The 21,968-nt window shown below is 31.6% G+C and overlaps 1 protein-coding gene across 2 annotated transcripts; it reads right to left on the bottom strand.

Annotated features, from left to right (window-relative positions):
* Positions 1-1,110: 1,110 nt before the first annotated feature.
* On the bottom strand, positions 1,111-17,755 carry LOC134724877 (protein PERCC1-like). Of its 2 annotated transcripts, none has more exons than XM_063588185.1 (2): positions 9,436-9,764; positions 1,111-2,228 (listed from the first exon to the last, which is right to left on the bottom strand). In XM_063588185.1, exon 2 carries the CDS (start codon positions 2,166-2,168, stop codon positions 1,305-1,307), a length of 864 nt encoding a protein of 287 aa, XP_063444255.1. In that variant the 5' UTR covers positions 2,169-2,228; positions 9,436-9,764; the 3' UTR covers positions 1,111-1,304. The 2 variants fall into 2 exon arrangements, with proteins under 2 accessions (XP_063444255.1, XP_063444256.1); XM_063588186.1 differs by lacking the exon at positions 9,436-9,764 and adding an exon at positions 17,624-17,755 and having other exon boundaries at positions 1,113-2,228.
* Between the last annotated feature and the right edge of the window lie 4,213 nt (positions 17,756-21,968).

Here is a 21,968-nt window from a genome sequence, read left to right as displayed (position 1 = left end):
TTTAATGTCTCATTGAAAAGTCATTTAATATCAATTTAAACCATTTTATGTGAAGATCTCTCTCTAAAAACGTAGAAATATTGCACCTCGCGTAAATAAATCAGTATGGAGAATAAAGTGTAAATCAGACTTATAAAAGTTAAATACAAAGAAGTTTAAAAAATGCTGTTATTTTATTAAGAAAGAGTGTCCTAAGGGATGGTAAAAATTGAACTCATATTCACACACTGAACAATTGAAAGTAGTGACTTTACTAAACTTACGTCAATACTACTTATAGCACCTTTATGCTGCACGTAAGCATTGTCCAAATACTCATGAATTTTTCAGTACCACTTTAAAAATTTAAAAACATGACACGTATAGAATTAAAGACAAATAACATAGCTATCGTTACCGTTGCATGCACTTTTTTTAGATTCAATATTGCCTTCGACGAAAAGAATTTTGAGAGGAAAGCAGCTTTCTGTCACAACTCAAAATAAAGTGTAAAAAAATTCATGAACGAGGTTTCATAATTATGTAGTGATTTCTTTTCAATCGTTAAAATGTTCCTTCAATGCTAAAACCATTAAATGTCATAATAATTTTTGTTGTTCAAAATTTTGAAATTGGTGAAAATTCGTAAGGGATGAATAATATGAACGTAGAACTTGATTAACATTTTTTAAGTATAGAATTTGTAAAATTTATAAAATTGTAAATTGTATCACCCGTTAGCTTCTAACATTCAGTTTGATAACCTTTCTTGTTCTGTGTTTTTATTGTAGTAGATACATACTTGCTTTAAGTTAGTGTTTTGTTTTTTATCAAATAAGATTCATCCCTAAAATTAACACATTCTTCCCCATGCACACATTTCGTTTTCAAGGGAACATTATAAATATGTCGACATCGTTTTCTCAGTAAGTACACACTTTCATTCCTTCACCCTTTTCTTTTATATGACTTAAATTTGATGTTCATAAAAAGTTCAGTTAGTTTTGGGTCCTTGTAAAGGTCTATAATTTGGTTGCAAGTGTAACATATTTAGACTCTTACTCTTTGTATAGTGACTAGTTTGATGTTATAATGTATTAGGTGAAGCATAAATATTTGTGAATATTTTACTTTTAATATTATATGCATAATACAATTCTGTAAAGTTTGTCATGGAAATGAATATGAGATATGTCCTTAATAAACAAACTGCTAATTTGGTTTGAGATGTAAATGGATTCACTAAAATTGCACTGTAATATTTGTACCCTGTTAAATAATTCATTTGTTTGTTTTTTCCATTCTGGCAAATACATTTCTCAGAATCACAATTGTTCCATGACAGACTCTGCCGATCCAATACTCATTTCACTTGAACTGAATTCTTCTTCTTCGCCACGTGCCCATGATTGCAGAAGATCACTAAAGTCTGGTGCGCGCGATGATTGAAGAGCATTTGTTCCATTTAATCTTGAGTCACTATTTGTTCCTGGCTCTTTCCAAAAAGAGTCTGGCAATTTTCTCTGTTGCATAGGTATAATTTCTTCAATTTTTTTCTCGATTTTTGGGCGTTTGATTTTCTTTGTATTTATTTTTTTCAGTCCAAGATCGAACAGTTCATTTAATGGACCGAGACCGGCTTTCGTGTCCATTTTCCCTGTATATCGATATTTTGAGTCATTATTATTATTTGGTGAGTTTTGTGTCGACATATTTTTCATTGTTTTGTTCAATTCCACAGATTCACCATGTGCTATCCGTAACAGATCCATGTAGTAGAGTTCCCTGCCAGACTTCGTAGCGACCCATTTGTCTTCATAAATGTCACATGATTCGTCGTCCTTTTTCCTCCCAAAGAATTTTTTAATATCTTGATTAACCATATCTGCAAAATTCAGCAGACGTTGAGTAATATCAGGAGTTTTTTCTTGTTCCTTCTCAAGAGTAAAATCACAATCCTCGAAGTCTTCGGAATAATGAGAATCATGGTCACTAAAATCGTCATCTTCCATTTTATCGTCATATCTAGGACACTTATAATTATCTACTGTTGGTTTCGCCAACGGTTCAAAAGGCCGCTTAATAATTGAGCTCCTGACGTCATTCTGTGAGTGAGGAGACATCCGTGTACCATGGATGGCGGCCATTGGTTCATTGTCATGCATTTTTGGTGTTTGAAAAATATGCATTTATTCCCTTGAATTATGAATTGTTATGAATTTGCTGTCATTTTTCTATTAACATTCAATCTGGAAAAGAAAAAAAAAGATGAATTACACACTTGTTTATTTGCTAATATTAAAGACAATACTCAATGAATGTTTTTAAATTCTGGATTTTCGTTTTGCTCTCCAGCAAACTCAAAATCATAGAGAAGACATTTGCAATTGCGATGCCACATACGCTAGTGGGGGCTCCTAGATATATCTTTTACAGAGTCCAGAGCCTGGTCTATATGTACTCAAACTTCAAATCTACAGAATACATGGACTGGATGGCCTATTTGGAATTTTCATCTACAGTAAGCTAGCTGGCTAACAAAATTTGTGTTTTCTTTTTCTGTTGCTTTAGTGTTTAATAATCATCTCGCAACTTTTATTTACAGTTAATATTATTTACAAATGAGCATCATTATTGTAATAACATTAAAATTATTCCTTTTCCAAGCCCGCATCACTATTGTATTAACATTAAAATTATTCCTTTTTCAAGCCCGCATTATTATTGTAATAACATTAAAATTATTCCCTTTTCAAGCCCGCATCAAATACATGATGAAGTGTCATCAAAGTAGATAAGATATAATTGGAAACCATGACAACTTAGATCTTGGATTCTTACAAATAGAATTGTATTCTTATAAGTAAACAATATGTTCTTAGCAATTTGACAAGAAATGGGACATTTTTCACACATAACACTTACAAATCTAGCATTATATTATTTTTCTTTGCAGATACAGACAAAGGGAATGAACGAAGATGTAGTACATTTCAATGAAACATAACTCTAAAACCACAACAAATACACCTAGCGGTTGGCATCTGAAGAGTACGTTTACCAAATGCTTAAGTAATAGATAGAAAATACAGCGAGTTGCTTAATAGATAGATAGAAAATACAGGGACTTCATCTATAAATAAATAGATAGAAAATACAGGGACTTCATCTATGAAGATAGAAAAAAAATACATACACATGCATAATGCATAGGTAAAAACACAGCGACAGGCTTAGCTAGAAGGTTACAAATAGAGCGACAGGCTTACCAAGAAGGTTACAAATACAGCGACATATTTAATTACAGGTTACAAATAGAGCGACAGTCTTGCCAAGAAGGTAACAAATACAGCGACATGTTTAGTTAGAGGTTACAAATACAGCGACAGTCTTACCAAGAAGGTTACAAATACAGCGACATGTTTAATTAGAGGTTACAAATTGAGCGACAGTCTTACCAAGGAGGTTATATGAGATCATATAACCTCCTTGGTCTTAGCAAGAAGGTTACACATACAGTGATATATTTACTTAAAGGGTTACACATACAGTGATATATTTACTTAAATGGTTACACATACAGAGTCAGGCTTACCGAGAAGGTAACAAATACAGCGGCAGGCTTACCGAGAAGGTTACAAATACAGAGACAGGCTTACTGAGAAGGTTACAAATACAGAGACAGGCTTACTGAGAATGTAATAAATACAGCGACAGGCTTACTGAAAAGGTTACAAATACAGAGACAGGCGTACAAAGAAGGTTACAAGTACAGAGACAGGCTTACTGAGAAGGTTACAAATACAGAGACAGGCGTACAAAGAAGGTTACAAGTACAGAGACAGGCTTACTGAGAAGGTTACAAATACAGAGACAGGCTTACTGAGAAGGTTACAAATACAGAGACAGGCTTACTGAGAAGGTTACAAATACAGAGACAGGCTTACTGAGAAGGTTACAAGTACAGACAGGCTTACTGAATAGATATAAATATACAGAGACAGGCTTACTGAGAAGGTTACAAATACAGAGACAGGCTTACTGAGAATGTTATAAATACAGCGACAGGCTTAATGAGAAGGTTAAAATTGCAGAGACAGGCGTACAAAGAAGGTTACAAGTACAGAGACAGGCTTACTGAGAAGGTTACAAATACAGAGACAGGCTTACTGAGAAGGTTACAAATACAGAGACAGGCTTACTGAGAAGGTTACAAGTACAGACAGGCTTACTGAACAGATATAAATATACAGAGACAGGCTTAATGAATAGATATAAAATATTACGACAGGCTTTTTTTCCTATATAACCATTAAGCTTGTCACCATACTTTCTGTATCAAAACATATGTCGAAATTAGGAGGGATATTCTACCATTTGCTTTATAACTATAGAAGTTTCATACTAATTCAGTGGAATTAAGCAGACAACATTCCTACCAGGGAATGAGCTATTCATTTTGATAATTTGGACACGAACTGTAAAACCTAAACTGTTCTCATTATATATGACAAAGCAATTTCGTTTCAACATGTGTAACACAGGTGCACAATTGTCTAAAGTATTAAATAGATAAAGGAATGACGCCATCAAAGTCAACAAATATCGATTGCAATGTTATTCGTGCATGCAAACACTGCATGGAACTCTGATAACCTAAATTTCAACACAATCGGGCTTTCAACTATGACTGATCTCTAAAGGTTATGAGACTAAAAGGTACAAGATTAAGAATGAAAGGAGATGTGGGTGTTATACGTGACTGAAAAAGCAACCCAACAACAAAAAGAAAGAAAAACATAATTTTCATCAAAAGATAGAACCGAATTAATACATGATGGTCTTGATGGGGGGTCCTTCGTTTATGTATTCTTTAATATTGAGAATGGACATGGGGAATATGTCAAAGAGACAACAACCCGATCAAAGAGCAGAAAACAACCGAAGGCCACCAATGGGTCTTCAACACAGCGAGAAAATTCTACACCCCGGATGTGGGCTTCAGCTGGTCTTTAGATCTTTTTAGCTTTATTCCTTACATTGTTTTGTCATATATATATTGGCATCCCATTTTTCTATTCCTTGCTATTATGACAATTTTTTTTTTCTTTTCTTATTTTTTTTTGGTGTCCATTTTTCTGTAGTCATTATTGTCTTGTCTGTAAACCCCATCCAGACCCTTGTACAAGATATCAAGCTAGAGTATAGAAAAATAGTTTAACTAATTTAACAAATTTGAAGGATTTGGCACCGACCACAAATACTCTAAATTGACGAAATATTAATAAATGATTTAAAGTATACAAAAATTGACTACAATATACCTCTACATACATAAGAATATCGCAGGGGCTATATGTCCCCATTCAAATGCATTGATCGTCCAAAAAAAGGGGAGGTTCCAACCCCCTGGAACCCTCCTCTTGGATCCGCCACTGTATCGTGTCCATATGAAGTTACACATCATAACTGTTTATAGCTTGTTATTTTTGTCTGTTGAGTTGATACTGTGCTATATACATTTTGTGTTTTTGCTCGAGATTTTTAGGGTTATTTCAACTTATTTGCAAAACAAATCATTATTAATAAATTATTAAATGATTATGTCTATAGAACATACTAGTAAATAAAAAGATTTGAAAAGAATCGTGGTTGGTACAAGCATTTCCATTTTAAATTGTTCAATTGCAGCTTCGTAACGCCCAGCTTCAACTGTACCATACTTATTCAGGACATGAACAAAAGTAACGAAATAAAAGTTGAAAATTAAACAAAATGGGCAAAATGTCACTGTTCCTGGCAAAAAGGCGTTCAATGCCATTTGTAGAAAATATTATTGTGGCCATTAGTTGGCATCTGAACAAAAAAGGTACCAGCAGACTCATTTTATAAACAAATAGACCATAACGGTCTGCTGGCAAGTCTAATAAAATTAACGGTACCAATTTTCTTGCACCAGATGCGCATTTCGACAATGCATGTCTCTTCAGTGATGCTCAAAAGATTTTAAATCCAAAGCTTATATAAAAGATGAAGAGCTATAATCCAAAAGGTCCAAAAAGTAAAGCCAAATCCGTAAAAGGAAACAGAGCATTGCATGAGGGAGATACATTCCTTAATTTATAATAATTTCTATCATTTTGTAACAGCAAATTTTAATAACACAAAAAAAATCCGTACTTTCATGCCAGTGCTACTGGGGTGGTGATACCCTCGGGGACTAAGAGTCCACCAGCAGAGGCATCGACCCAGTGGTAGTAATAAAATTAACGGTACCAATTTTCTTGCACAAAATACAGCTAAGTTACTGTCGTACAACTGTTCTTGCATGTGTCAATTAAACCTGCGTTAACATGGGTTCAAAATGTATATTTATATTTGTGTTATAAAAGAGGCATTAAAAGCTTACATATTAAAGCTGCATTATACATTAACATTGAAATAAACAGTAAAGTAAATAATTTCTCAATTAATGTCGGTCTTTTAAGTTCATTCCACCTGTTTGAATGATTTATTACCCAATCTCAAATCTATCACAATCTTCGTCTTAAAACCAATAAAACCTATTATTAAATCCAAATAAATAATTATTGAAGGCGAGTGATAACATTTCCTATTCTGACGAAATAAACAAGGATTTGAGAAATTGACACGTTGTTTCTATATCTATTGTCACATAAACCGAATCAATAAAATAAGAAATAGGGTAGATAGCAACCCGGGTTTTGGTCATCTCCTAACATGGGTAAAGCTTAAGTTGTATATAATTTTCAGTTGAATGATACTGCTTTTTCCAAATTTGATAAATTTTCTTGGGTTATTGGTTAACATAGACTGGTCTCCTGAAGTTTTTGACACCTCAATAGAAAGGATACAGCACTGATCCCAGAATTAACTTTGACAGTATAAGAAAAAACTTGGAATTTGGATTCCGATAAAAATAATACAATAAATACATATACGAGTTTAGAGTTTTGAGTCCATGGTACATTTACAAGGACAATGATTGAATTTATGTTGTCATGACCGAATGAATAACTTGTTACCACAGTTTTTTAAAGTGCAGCACTTAGGAATAATAAAAGAACCGAACGGTTCAATGTAAAGGCTATTGCACGTAAAAATTTTAATGGGTATATGTCCAATTTGATAAAATGAGCCGTATTTAACTATTTTAAGTGCAGTTCCGAAACAATGGATATTGCCTGAATCTAATAATGGTGAAGGCGATCTTTTTGTTTTCTTTGCTCGCTGCATAAAAACATAGTGAAACATGTAAAATGTCTTATTAGATATAATAGATGAGATGGAGAAATATTTGAATTGATAAAAGACAATATGCAGCTGCCTTAGCGTTCTTTTGTGCAAAGTGCACTGAAATACAGCAATTTAATTATATTACCAAGAAATGTCGTTCAATCTTCTCTAAATGGTTTTATAGCTTGAAATTATGTCTACAGAATACGTGAAAATGATGTTGGATAAAAGCAACACACTGGCTGTGATCTATTCAAAAAGTCCACTAGAGCGGATCTTTTTAATTTTGTTTTAAGTTCCTTAAATGGTTAAATAACTTAAAATCGTGACAGACGCTTCAGATACAATTAACTTATATACTTGTACATGTTGTAATTCTAAAGCCAATATACAACTCGAATACAAATATATTTTATTTTCGAGTGCACTTAAAACAATAAAAAAGTATTTTTTTTCTTTATAAAAAAACGCTGACTACGGCTTATTCAAATCATAATTATAATAGTTCAAATTTTTTAAATCATAACAAAATTCTTCAACGAAAATGGCCATATCTTGTCTAATTAGAAATATAGTACTTATTCTGAATAGAAGGAATTTATACAGTCATATATGTGTTATAAACTTAATGTGTTAAAAGTAAGACTTTAATTGAAATTTGATTGCAATGTCTCTTATGGATTTAAGTTGGCTTTTCTTGTTACTCATTTTAGCATAAGGTAATACCACTGAAAATACCTTTATAAAATTATATAAATATTTACAAATAGTATATCACCTATTATAATCAACAAACACTTCAAAACCTCATAGAAAAGGTTCTGTCTCCATTCAATATTTTATCCTTGTTGACAGTAAAATATTGCCCGTTCTGCCAAAAAGGACCCATATCTACTATTAAATTTACACCAGAGATTTGGTTCACGGAAACAAGATATGGAAAACTAAGTGTACATGTGTAGACGGCTTAATGAAAGGCAGAGGTCTTGTAAATAATGGATGTTTTTAAAGGTAGGGGGGAAATTACCGCAAAATGTTTAAGAAAATGACGGAAAAAACGTGTTCCTTACGTAATTTGGTGTATACGTTTTTAAAAAATTGTATTTGTCTAGTAAAATGTACTTTAGTCAAGATAAACAAGTATAAAACTATAGCTCTTTGTAGGTCGTTAAAATAACAAGTATTCATTGTTTAAATATTCACTTTAAAGTCAAAGTCTTAAGTGTTTAATGTAATTTTAGAACACTGATAAAAAGAGATTTAAATAGTTTATGTGAATACATGAATAAATAAAATCTTCGGAGGGAAAATGGCAGACAAGTTGCATAAGTTGAGGGAAAGCTCTTGTGTTTCTGAAGCATTGAAAACCGAAGAGAAAGTTCAAACTTTCCCACCAAACCTGTGTGAAATTTATTTTTCTTTCAAAATGCTAACAACTATTTTTCTTTCAATATTTGATTTACCAATATTAACGATAAACGCATAAGATATTTTCGTGATAGTTTTCAGAGTATGAGAGTACAAGATAATACTCATTGACGAGGAAATGAGGACGGACATCTTCATAATCTAAACATGGCAGTATAATAAGTTATCCAACCAGGTTAGGTCCTTTAGTAACTTTAAACAGTAATTATGGGTATTTTTTTAAACATCAACTTATTTTTCATCACTTCTTTAACTGTTGATAGGATCAACTGCTGGCCTTTTGCTTATAACTAGGACGAGAATAAGCAATGGTTTTGACACCCCTCCCCCTTTTTCATGCTCAAAGATACTTTTTACATCTTATTATTTCTTATTATTTAGTATAAATGTAGATATAATGCTTCTATCTGACAATAAGGTAACAATAATAAAACTAAGGTACCAATACCAATTGGATAACCGTTCTTTCATATTACTATTGACCCACATTCACAGATACTACTGACCTAGTTTGTTAGTGACAATTTTACATCAACAGTACGTAATATAGGTCTAAAATAGTTATACGTATTTTTTTATGTCATTGAAGACATCAGCATTGGCATACACACAGTTTATGCATTTATCTATAATCACAGCTTTCCTGACCTAATATAAGCAAGTATTGTTTAAGTATTGGTGTACCTTGACACTTGCAGCAGATATCGAGGAATAACTTCTGCTGCTGAATCTGCAGCCAATCAACACCTTAATTAACAATTGTCCCCTTACCTTGACAATAAGCTCGAAAAATCCTTTATGAAAATCATTTCATCCCGCTATATCACAATATTCTCTGAAGGAAACCATTTTTAAAACCTAAAACTAACGTATTTTATCTTGAGTTGAGTTGTGTATCGATAATTTAAGCTTATTCCTTACTGGGAAACCATATTTTTGTCCGGCTTATCTGTGAAGTCTCGGTGTGATTTACGATAAGTTTACTTTGTAAACATGAGGCGTTTCACCTGAGTTCGAATAGCAAATCATATCAAGATTTTCTCATATTTGCATATGTTTTCATTTATTTAAACCGCCCCATTGCACGTCCGATTCAGATTATTTCGGTTTCCGTACTTTATCGCTGTTTTTAACAATTAAGTTGTTCGAAATTGACAAGTTAATCTATAAGATATAGCATACTGATAATGAAGTTTTCGTTTTGGATTTATATATCGGAATTGGTCGTGGGAGAAAATTGAATGACTTAGCAAAATTTCACGAAAACTATTAAACTAAAACAAGTATAACTTATATAAATACAATTATTTACTTTGCAAATGAATTATTCAGAAATCATATTTTTCATCATTTTAAAAGATTCTTTGCGCATCTTCACATGTATACCAGTTATACTAGTCTAAGATTGGTTTTAAAGAAATCCACCTATACTTGTTAGTATTGGAGTCTAATGCAAATATATAACATATTAAAACGCAAACTTTTTATTCATACGGCCTCTGAAAATTGAAATACTAGTACTACAACACAGTTCGTCCTATTCATGGTACGTTTTATTATGAATATAAAATATGTCTTCCAATAGGCAATGTTAGGTTTATTCATATGTCCTTAAACTAAATTAACATGAATGCGCATGGGAAAACGCAGGTACGTGAATCGGATCATTCTTTCTTGATTAAATATAAGTATAAGTCATCGTTTATGTTGAAGGAGCAGATATAATGGTTTCGACGAAAGCGAGTCTTTTCGTGTCTGTTGTAGGCTCTAACTGGTGCTTATCTAATTCTTTCAATTTATTAGAGAGGTACGAAAAAGCAATAGGAGTTGTTTTCCATCACAGAGGGCCAGTTCTGAATACAGCTTAGGGGCAGACGGAAAGTCTTTTTTATTGTTGATTATTTGTTCTCAATCATTCTGGCTTTACTTTGATACGTTGTTTTGTGATTTCGTTTTGAGGGTTAACAGTACATTTATATTTAATGTTTGAGCGTAGCTGTTTGTGATTTTTTGTTTTATAGCCATAGTTCAATATATCCTGGAAGTTAGCATGAGATGTATGAGATGAGACTACAAGAACAAAAAAAGTAGCGTCAAAAATTACGAATTCCAGAGTTAATTAAAAAGAGGAATTCCTTTATACCGGACAACACAAAACGCTCTATTACATCAAAGAAACGAACGAATGGAAAATAGCTACCATATTCTTGACTTTGTTCAGGGTTTTCCGAAAGAAAATTATTGGTTATTTCTGGTTTTAAGCTAGCTTCCCTCCCACTTGTGATTTGTTTTTTCCTTGTTCTGTTTGATTGACCAAACTGGTAAGTAAACAAAGCAGACATAATTAGTTCACGTGACACAATAACCGGAATTGAGCAGTCAAAACTATGTAGATATACATCACAGAAATTACTTTAAAATTCTAACAAACCCACGAACAAGTCAGCAAAACAATTTATAAGTAGCAGATAATACGTACAGTAAGGTAAAACATAATAAAATATACCTTCCCGAAAAAGTGCAAATTACGTAAAATATAAATATAAGGGTATTCAAAATGAAAACCGCACAATAAAAACTTTCCGCGCTCAAATCGCTATTCAGGTCCCACCCGCATAAGAAACGCCTAGACCAAAAAACAAACAACACGAAAGGTGGACGCAAAAATAACAAACCACGTCAAGCATCATACGACCAAAAGGGAACACAAAAGCATCAATACAATTAAATTGAAAAATCACAGGTATAAAACACAATTATCATTAAATAAAACAAATAACAGTCTTTGAGCTTTCAAACCTTTTTTTCTTTCTTAACGATTTTAAAATTTCGAAAAAGTTTTATCCATCTGGATTATATATCAAGACAAAACACCAACTTTTAATGGAACGCTCAGAAAGATCTTTTTCAAAGAGGCAATTTCTCCGATTTTTTGGGGCCTATTATTTTCATATAGGAAAACTATTTTTTGTTTATTTTATATAGTGATTAATTCATTTTACAGATTGGAACTATAAAAGGTTATTTGATTACAGAATACAAAAATAAAAATAAAAATTATATTCGCAGATTAATATAACCATCGGTCATCACCGGGTCATTTTCTTGTCGGCAGACTTGGCATACATAAGTATATTTATTTTCCAGCTATAAAAAAAGATAAAAATTTGAAAGACAGATATAGGCTTCGAAATTATTAATGTTAAAAATGTACTTTTCAGTGTTTTCCTTTTATTATTTGTTTAAAATTATTGTCATTTGTAACACCAATTTTGCTGGTTAACATGGTAAAGCAGATTTTATATAGTATTATACCAAAATGATAATTTTCTGGTTTAAGTATGAAGAAGAATTACAATTATTACTTTGCATTTACAACCGCTTAAACGTAAAATGCGTATATGAAGAATAATTTTAGCAATCGTACATTATGTGTTTAGCAACCTTAAATGTCTGAAATATTGAAATACAGATGGCTAGGCTTCTCAATGTTCAGTTCATTTCGCCACAAGCGTGGAAAAAACATGATAAATACTCATGTGTAAGTCTTGTACTACATCTTACAAGAAAAAAGGAAACGAAGCTCATACAATTAGCCCATGTTACTATAAGGTGTATGATAAATCATGTAAACAAGTGAGCATGTTCATAAGAAGTGTTGCGAAGAAGAAAAAAACATGGACAAGAACGGCGGAAAACAATTTGGTCAAAATGAGAAAATACTGAAGTCTCATATCAAAACGACTTTCATAATGGCGTCATAATTTTAAATGAGGAAAGTTGTGGTTAAACTGCGTTAAGTTCTGTAATATGAATATATCTAATTTTATAGTTTGAATATATTACTCCTAAAACATCAAGTCATTTCCAAATATCAAAATTGAATAATTAACTGAACGAACAATAGAAATAGACAACACCATGACCAATAATAAAACAGACAACACCATGACCAATAATGAAAACAAGCAACACCATGACCAACAAAACAACTGACAACACCATGACCAATGATAAGTCAGACAATACCATGACCAACAACAAAAATAGACAGCACAGATAATAAAACAGACAACACCATGACCAATAATGAAAACAAGCAACACCATGACCAATAATAAAAACAAGCAACACCAAAACAAGCAACACCTTGGCCAATAATAAAAACAAGCAACACCTTGGCCAATAATAAAAACAATCAACACCTTGGCCAATAATAAAAACAATCAACACCATGACCAACAATAAAAACAAGCAACACCTTGGCCAATAATAAAAACAAGCAACACCTTGGCCAATAATAAAAACAAGCAACACCATGACCAATAATAAAAACAAGCAACACCTTGGCCAATAATAAAAACAATCAACACCATGACCAACAATAAAAACAAGCAACACCTTGGCCAATAATAAAAATAATCAACACAATGACCAACAATAAAAACAATCAACACCATGACCAATAATAAAAACAAGCAACACCTTGGACAATAATAAAAACAAGCAACACCTTGGCCAATAATAAAAACAAGCAACACCTTGGCCAATAATAAAAACAATCAACACCATGACCAACAATAAAAACAAGCAACACCATGACCAATAATAAAAACAAGCAACACCATGTCCAAATAATAAAAACAAGCAACACCATCTCCAAATAATAAAAACAAGCAACACCATGTCCAAATAATAAAAACAAGCAACACCATGACCAATAATAAAAACAAGCAACACCATGACCAATAATAAAAACAAGCAACACCTTGGCCAATAATAAAAACAAGCAACACCTTGGCCAATAATAAAAACAATCAACACCATGACCAACAATAAAAACAAGCAACACCATGACCAATAATAAAAACAAGCAACACCCTGACCAAAAATAAAAACAAGCAACACCATGACCAATAATAAAAACAAGCAACACCATGACCAATAATTAAAACAGAATACACCATGACCAACAATAAAAGCAGACAACAACATGATCAAGAATAAAGAAAGACAACACCATGACCAAAAATACAACCAGACAATACCATGACTAACAATAAAAATAGACAACACCAGGACCAATAATAAAAATAGACAACCCCAGGACCAATAATAAAAATAGACAACACTATGACCAACAAGAACAGACAACATCAGGATCAAATAAGAAAAACAACGAAAAGGCAATGAAATATCATTAATAACTTAACAAGAAGGAATCGTTTTATAAGTTTTAAACTTATGTGCTGTATTTATTTTGTGTTTTTAATTCTCATAGATTGAAGGATAAAGCTCACGGTGTTTTTCTTATTCCTTTCTTTATATGTCATTTTATCATATCTCGTTTTGGGAAGCGATATATATATTTATCGGACCACAGATGAATTATCACGTTGTGATTGGTTTAACGCCGTCACGTGGTGACCCCCTATGAGACCGTATGGGGTTAGTAAGTTTCATATGGGGTTCATGACGCGTTAATGGCGACGTCATCTATTAATGTTGTTGTGTTTCATTGTTTATTTTTCAACAAAACGCCGCAGAAAAAAGTACAGCATCCGATAAATTCGTTATATGGTTCGCTACTGACCCCATACGGATCCATAGAGGGTTAGTAAAATCCATAGGCCGAGTCCCCTATGAATTTTATTCACCCTCTATGGATCCGTAGGGGTCCTTGGCCAATAATAAAAGCAACACCTTGGCCAATAATAAAAAAATTATCTGTGCTGTCTATTTTTGTTGTTGGTCATGGTCATGGTATTGTCTGACTTATCATTGGTCATGGTGTTGTCAGTTGTTTTGTTGGTCATGGTGTTGCTTGTTTTCATTATTGGTCATGGTGTTGTTTTATTATAGTGCGAGTTTACGTTTGTCCGTCCGTATTTACATCGTCGCCTCGGCCAAAAACAACTTTAAGAGATCTCCAGAAAACAATGCCAATGGGGTTTTCAATTTCTAATACTTTGATTCAAATGATATTTTGGATTTCTCATGGTAAAACATTGCCATAAAACCATGCTCTTAAAGATGTGAGAGACAGCTTATGAAAATTAGTGTTGGAAATCCATTTATATTTTTATATGTAATTCCTTCAAATAAAGGATATCTACCCCCAGAATATTACTAGGTTTTTTTGTTGGAATTTTGATATTTTCTAGGCTTGATACAAGTTCAATATAACACTGGTTCTAGAAACAGTCATAAAGTATGGATATATAAGCAAGATGACGGTTTGTACGAATCAAAACACATTTTTTTTGCCTTTCTCAAGGGTTATCTGGACCATGTGTTTTTCTTCATAGGAGTTTGGCTTTGGTGATTAGTGTGGTCTGTTTTTTGTACTGTCCAACATATTTTGGTTATTTCTGTAATTAATTGTATGTATTAATAAATAGAATTTTAAAAAGGGAAGCATTATATCACTTTCAAAATCCCCCAATAAAAATATTCGGTATATTTTATTTGGACATATCATCTTTGTCCAAACAAGAGCATCAAACAAATTTAAAACAATTAGATAAAAAAGGAAACGAAACGTTAGCAAGACGCTTTTGACATGCACATCTAAACCGATAAAACAATATCCAAACATTTTCTTTAGTATATTTTTTTCTCTGACCCTCTGTATCCAATATAATGTTCATTCCGAAAACAGCATTCCTTCTGCTATTCAAATTTGTAGCATTTAATATAATTTCAATAAAACCATACTTTTTTTTAGTTCAAGTTATCATCAATGATTAATTTTATTAATATAAACAGATACGATTTAATTTAATATAGTGAAAAGAAAAGACTGACTCCATTATCAATTGTGTTCTGAGACTTGCTCCATTCAAATCAATTTGTAAAAAATCAGTTGACACTTATCTTGTGAAAATCCAACGAATATCCTCGAATTAATACAGGGCATTGAAATAAAGTTAATATCTTCAAGTTTTTATCTAAAATGTTTGTCCTTAAGCCCTATTAGCATCTTCTGTTAGATAAACGGACACTTTCTAATATATTTGACATCCATCTTTAAAGATTACTTTCTTTAAGAATTATCAGTCCAATGTCAGTCAAGTTTTGACACTTTTTGTTTAAAAATTTGCTTATCATCCCCACATGATTTGAACAATTGAAATTAGCTTCTAGGTTTGTCTATATTAAAATAACTTGGATCTTCCTTGATTTTTAAAGTTAAGAAAGTACGTGGGAAAACTTGAAATGCTTCTTATATTTAGAAATATTCACAAAGTTCTTGACAAGCAATTTTAATTGCAAGATCATCAAGTTTTCCGTTTAGGTTAAGCTAAGATCTATTTTGTCATTCTATTGCTTTACATGTACGGGACAGGAAAGAGAGAAAAAAACCGGACTATAGCTTATCCTTCTATGTTATATTATAAATTACTTTTTCTGATGCGCTATTAGCATATATAAAGTTCAAACACGGACATATACAAAAACAAAATAAATTATAAGAATGATGCTCACAACAATATACATAAGTTTCAAATGAGTCGTACAATCGAGTTTTTTTGAAGTATTTCCAAATTATTTTTTTTTTACATGACTAGCTATGAAATTAATATTGCAAGACAATATATTATTTTGTTTTTATTTTATGATTGCATCTCACTTCAAAAAACAGATGACGGAATAGATAATCACAAATTTTAAAAAGAGTAAAATCATTAATGAAAATACGGTTTTAAAAAGTGTTCAAATTTTTTAGATTTTGTTTTGACAGTGACGTATGTTATGTACGAATAATGTGTAATAAATAAATGAAATAAATGAAATGAATACAAATTAATTATTAAAATTCATTGAATAAATTGAATACATTTTTTGTTAGGAATAATCATACTTGAAATCAATTTTACAGTTGTTGCTAAAATACTCGAAATTTTTGCTTTGTCCGTCTCAACTCAGTTTCTGCTTAGCAGTTGATGAATAAGATGTGAATATAAAACGATATTTCGAGGGGAATTTCATGCGTTTTTTATTTGAGTTACATCAGTTGCAAATGAACAAAACTATAATTCATAGATACCTATTCGTTAAAAGAGTACAATCTTTGCTTTAAGCAAATCAATTATGATAAAACAAACAAGTTAAGAATAAGAATAAATGAAACGAAACGAAACGACAATATTTAGACATAAGAACTCGAACATAAGTACTTATCTTACAATTATAAAAGCCATCTAAGTTATTTCTAAATAGCGAAAAATTCGAGAATTCATTTTTCATCTCTAAATTTTTAAATATGAACAACTTTTGCAATGGTTATTCTGAAATAAAATTTAAAAATGAATTAACTAACGAATTTAATTTTAAAATTTTTATATTGTGTCCACCTTTCCAACTTTTTTTAATTTTTCAACGATGCATTTCGTTATTTTTTTAAATTTATTTCCATGTAATTTTTTCCATTTTATTAAAGATTTATTTATTCCCTTGTGCCGTTTATTTTTTGACCGAGCCCATTTTTTGGCGTGTACTTATGGAATTAATTCAAAAGAATTGTGATATTTTATTTAAATTCTATATATTCTCTGCATTCAAGTTATACAATTGTTTTCTCCAGTCTATACTTTGGAGATATATTTTGAAAAAAATCCCTTATAAGACATGTCAGAGTATCATTTAAACAATTGACGGTCAACAGCAACGGCAACTTTAAATCGCTCTTTTGAAGGAAAAGGTTCCGACGGAACAAAGAATACATAATTCATATCTTAACAAAATTTCAAATGTTTTCAAGATATCAACATTAAAAGAATGGCGTGGATGTTAAAGCACAAAACGGAAAAAATAAGTTGTAGCAAAAAATAGTCTAGTAAACAAAAAATACATTTTATTTTTTCAAAACGTTAGATTTTGATTTTTCTTTATATTTTCAAGACTAAATACTTTTACCCACTAAATATAACATTTGAAATACTTGAAAAATACTTACAAAAATTTGGTCCATAAAATTTCCTCTCTGAGATATCGAAATGACGATTCGTTGACATCTCGTGAGATAATATCTACTTGACCCGAGAGGAGTATCCCATGACCATATATGGCAGTTACATGTAGAACGGTCCAAAATAAAAATAACAAAAGCTTTATAACAAATATTTAATGAAGAAATCATATAACTTGAGTAAAGTAGTAGATATATTTTCTCAAAATTAGAAACGTGCTTTTTACTAGAATGTGCTAGGTTTCATAACTCAAATCCGATTAAAAAAATAATCATGTCAAAAGAACATCCTCCCCGATGGTATTACCAGCCCAGTAGTCCCCACTTATGTGTTAACATGAAATACCATTGCTATGGTCATATGTTGACAGCACTTTATATTGTCTGAAATACTAATAATTTTCTATCCCAGTAGAATATTATCTTAGCTGAATATGGTTAAGCGTTTCTGAATTTTGGGTCCTTTACCGTCTTTCACTCCGTGCTGTATTTTGAAATATGACTTTTTTGATTCGAGCGTCACTGATGAGTCGTATGTATCTACGAAACACGGCTGATGGTACATGATTAAAAGCAGGTTTTCATTGATGACCCTTTAGTCTACCTTTTTAAACTGTGTAACTTTTGCAATTACCAAGACGAAGACTTCATTCCTGGTGAAAACTTATGGAATATTTAATAATAAAAAAAACTAAAAACAAACAAACAAACAAACAAAATAAAACAAATGAACTGAACACACTAGATAGTAAAAGCCAGAATACTCCCATACAAAACACCAAGCCAACCCAAAACTCTGAAAAAAGTTATAGAAAGAAAACAAATATAGACAGAACCGTGAGAAAGATATTCAAACATTTAAAAAAAACTTCAAAGGAAGATATTCAAACATTTTAGGCTCATTTGGGGGGTAAATTAAAATACATAACCTAGACATCTGTTGTTTTAGAACTGAGTTTACATTTGGATTAGGTTGATGAAATACTGACAAATATCTTAGATAACGCATGGTTATATCCCATTTTAATTAACTGGAATTTGCCTACCCTATCTGGGAGGTTTTTAAAATGTACAAACATTCGAGATAAAGTCTACTAACTGATAAAGGTCTAATATTCTATTGCTTATTGCTTGATGGATTACTAGAAATCAGTATAATATACACAGAAATATAGGAAAGCACGTGCATGTTATTATTATTACGGATTATTAACCTTTAATTATTTATATTAATTTTCATTGGTAAATATTACAGTCCCATCAAAGTTAATGTTTGATTTAGAGAAAGACCATGATCGTCTATGCAACCATTTGTTCTTAAAAAGTGGTATGAGTATAAGTATTGCATATTTTGAAAAACCTAAACCGGATCAAAAGCCATCGATATGTATTCATAGTCTGTTTTTATTTTGAAAAACATCTATGACGGGATCGATGAAAGTTTTTCTTGAGTTACGGAACTTGATTTTCGTGATTAAATAAGTAGTGAATTGCAATATCTAAAATAACTATATCGTAAATAATTAAACAAGAAACTAAAGACACAATTTTCTTCAAAATGAAATAATTGTAAAATTCTGAATATTATGAATCTCGTTAAGTGAATGAAGAAAAATGTTACATAATTTATACCTATACGATATCGAATGTATTTCATTGCTCTAGTCTTGGCTTTCGGTCTTATTGAATTACAATATCCTAGCCGGGAACCAAGCATTTTAAATTCATAATAGTGTTAGTTCTTGTAACTTTTCCCCCCGTAGACATTATATTTTGCTAGATTAGCACATCTGATTATTTCATTGTTTGTCTATTGTACTACTTAGTATCTTAGACTATTGTTTTCTGTTGTTTACTATATGTGTCACATTGTAAATATGTTTGTGTTACGATAGCAAGACTACTGCTACGTACATTCATTCATTCAAATTTATAAATAAACTAAATTCACACTAAATCCTTTACATTTACAAAAACAAATTTCATTAATTCATTACTTACTAAATCCATCATCGCCTTTACAAACAAATAAGTTAGGATCCTTCTTAAAAAAGTCATTAGAACTGAGGGCAGGGGACTCTTAACAACTTGTTTGTTGTTATAAATTTTAATGCTGTTCATATTTTGTATGTTTAATATGTATGTATATATGTTTATTGTGTTTATTGTATTAATATATGTTGGGCACAAACTGTAAAGTTTATATGACAATAAAATATTTGATTTGATTTGATTAATAAGGTATAACTTAAATTGGGACATTGGCACATGGACATGTAGAGGAATTAAACTATAATTTCTGTTATAATATCCTTCATCCTCCACCGAAATGTATATATAGAAATGAAGAAGAACAAATGTAGTTTGATAGTGGACTTCTTCTATCCGACCAAAAAAACGGCGTCGATTTGGCTGTGCAGGATATCATATATAAATACGTAGACACGTCAGGTCGACATTGGGAAGCTGTTTATGAACATTGAAAAGAAGCAAGGCTTTGAAGGCATACAACTTTGCACAGTGCTCGGAGCACAAAAATCGTGCTCGAAACTTGAAATCCAGCATTTTGATTGGATAATTTTCGAGTAAGAGACAAAAATCATGCTCGAAAGTTTTATGACCATGAGGCCTGAAAGTCGAAGAACCCGAACGTCAACTTTATTACAGAAATACTTGGGTGGCATATTGCAAGGTCAAAGGTGCGACCCTAACCCTCTTAAAGTATTTAAATCGATAATCAAAAGTAACTCTTTTTTTTTCTTTTTTTTTTAAATGCGTATTCAAATGAGTTTATTCAACTAAAATATTTGATTGACGAAACACGCTACTGAAATAAAAGTTTAAAGTATCTTTTCGTCCTAAAAACATTTTCCACAGGGACCTTCAGCAGCAATCTCCCCTTAATTTTCAACATCTCAATAGTGGGTTAATAAAATATGCATCACATACAATCAAATATTGTTCAGTACAGATAAAGACATTCTTAGTTGAACAAGGTAGCTTTAGACATCAACTTGTAAGGAATCTGCATGACATTACCACTGGACAAACATTGTAAACCAACTAAATTTTGCGAACGATTTATTTTCGCGAGTAGAAAATAAGGCAAAAATAGATCGTCGCTTAGTCGACTAGAGAGTTTTAAACTGGAATCTTCTTGTACATGGAAACATGACACAAATTTACAAAATTCCGAAAATAGATCGTCGCGTGGTCGACTAGAGAGTTTTAAACTCCCCAAAAGTATCCCTGAAAATATGTTTTTTTTTTCAGTATATCGTTGGATATACTAATTTCGGCGTATCCGTCAAACTATTTCGATACATCTGTTACTCGAGGTCGTTAGCTTAAACTCCAGATCACTTTCTGAGTCAAAATACAGAACAAGATTGAACTGAATGAGTAATATAAAAATTGTGCCAAGTCACAATAATTATCAGACGTCAATCTGGTGATTGACAGTGTAAAGAATTTTAAGTATACAATACTCAGTATTTTGACTTAATCTTGTGTACAAAATAGTTTCTTAGATAGCATTTGAATTGTTCAGGAGTTATTAATTTCATCTCAAACAATTTAAGTTTAATAGGTGGTTATGCAGATTGCCAATGAATTATGGTTCTGTAATCATATTAAAACGTTTGCTGATTAGCCGAATGAATTAAATAGTTTACAAGTAAGTGTAGAAATATACGAGACTAAATAAAAAGTAGGGATATCCCCATACCCTAACACCGAAATAAATGCGGCGTTAAATGTCCTGGCGTCAACACAAAGCAAATAAACACTCTTGAAAATTAAACTTTGGCATCTTAGAATTGTTTTTTCGCAGATACCAGGCTCTGCATTTTGTACGCAAGGCGCCACTTTTGTCAACAACTGGAAGACTCATCAGTAACACTCGATAAGAACAAAAAAGTTAAAATGCCAAATGCAGTTCTAATTTGAAGAGACTAAAATATTGAAAGGTATTCCCAAACACAATAAATAATGATAAAGAAAATGCTCCATTTAAAAAAAAAGTTTATTTAAAAAAAATAGCTAAGAAAACAGTAGGACGATTTAAATCGCAAAAAGAGGAAAATCATCCGTTCAACATTTTTTCTTATGAATAAAATAGATATAGGAAGATGGTGTGTGAGTGCCAATGAGACAACTCTCCATCCAATAACAATTTAAAAAGTAAACCATTATAGGTTACTGTACGGCCTTCAACACGGAGCCTTGGCTCACACCGAACAACAAGCTTATATTCTTTTTCTTTAGATTTAGGCTTTAATTCTTTTCATTGATTGATTCTTTTGTGTTACATCATATATCAGTACACGTACAA

This window comes from Mytilus trossulus, chromosome 7 (assembly GCF_036588685.1).
Source record: "Mytilus trossulus isolate FHL-02 chromosome 7, PNRI_Mtr1.1.1.hap1, whole genome shotgun sequence".
In the NCBI taxonomy this organism is placed as follows: Eukaryota; Metazoa; Mollusca; class Bivalvia; order Mytilida; family Mytilidae; genus Mytilus; species Mytilus trossulus.
Note: the sequence above shows the minus strand (reverse complement) of the source record. Positions and strands in the feature narration are given on the sequence as shown.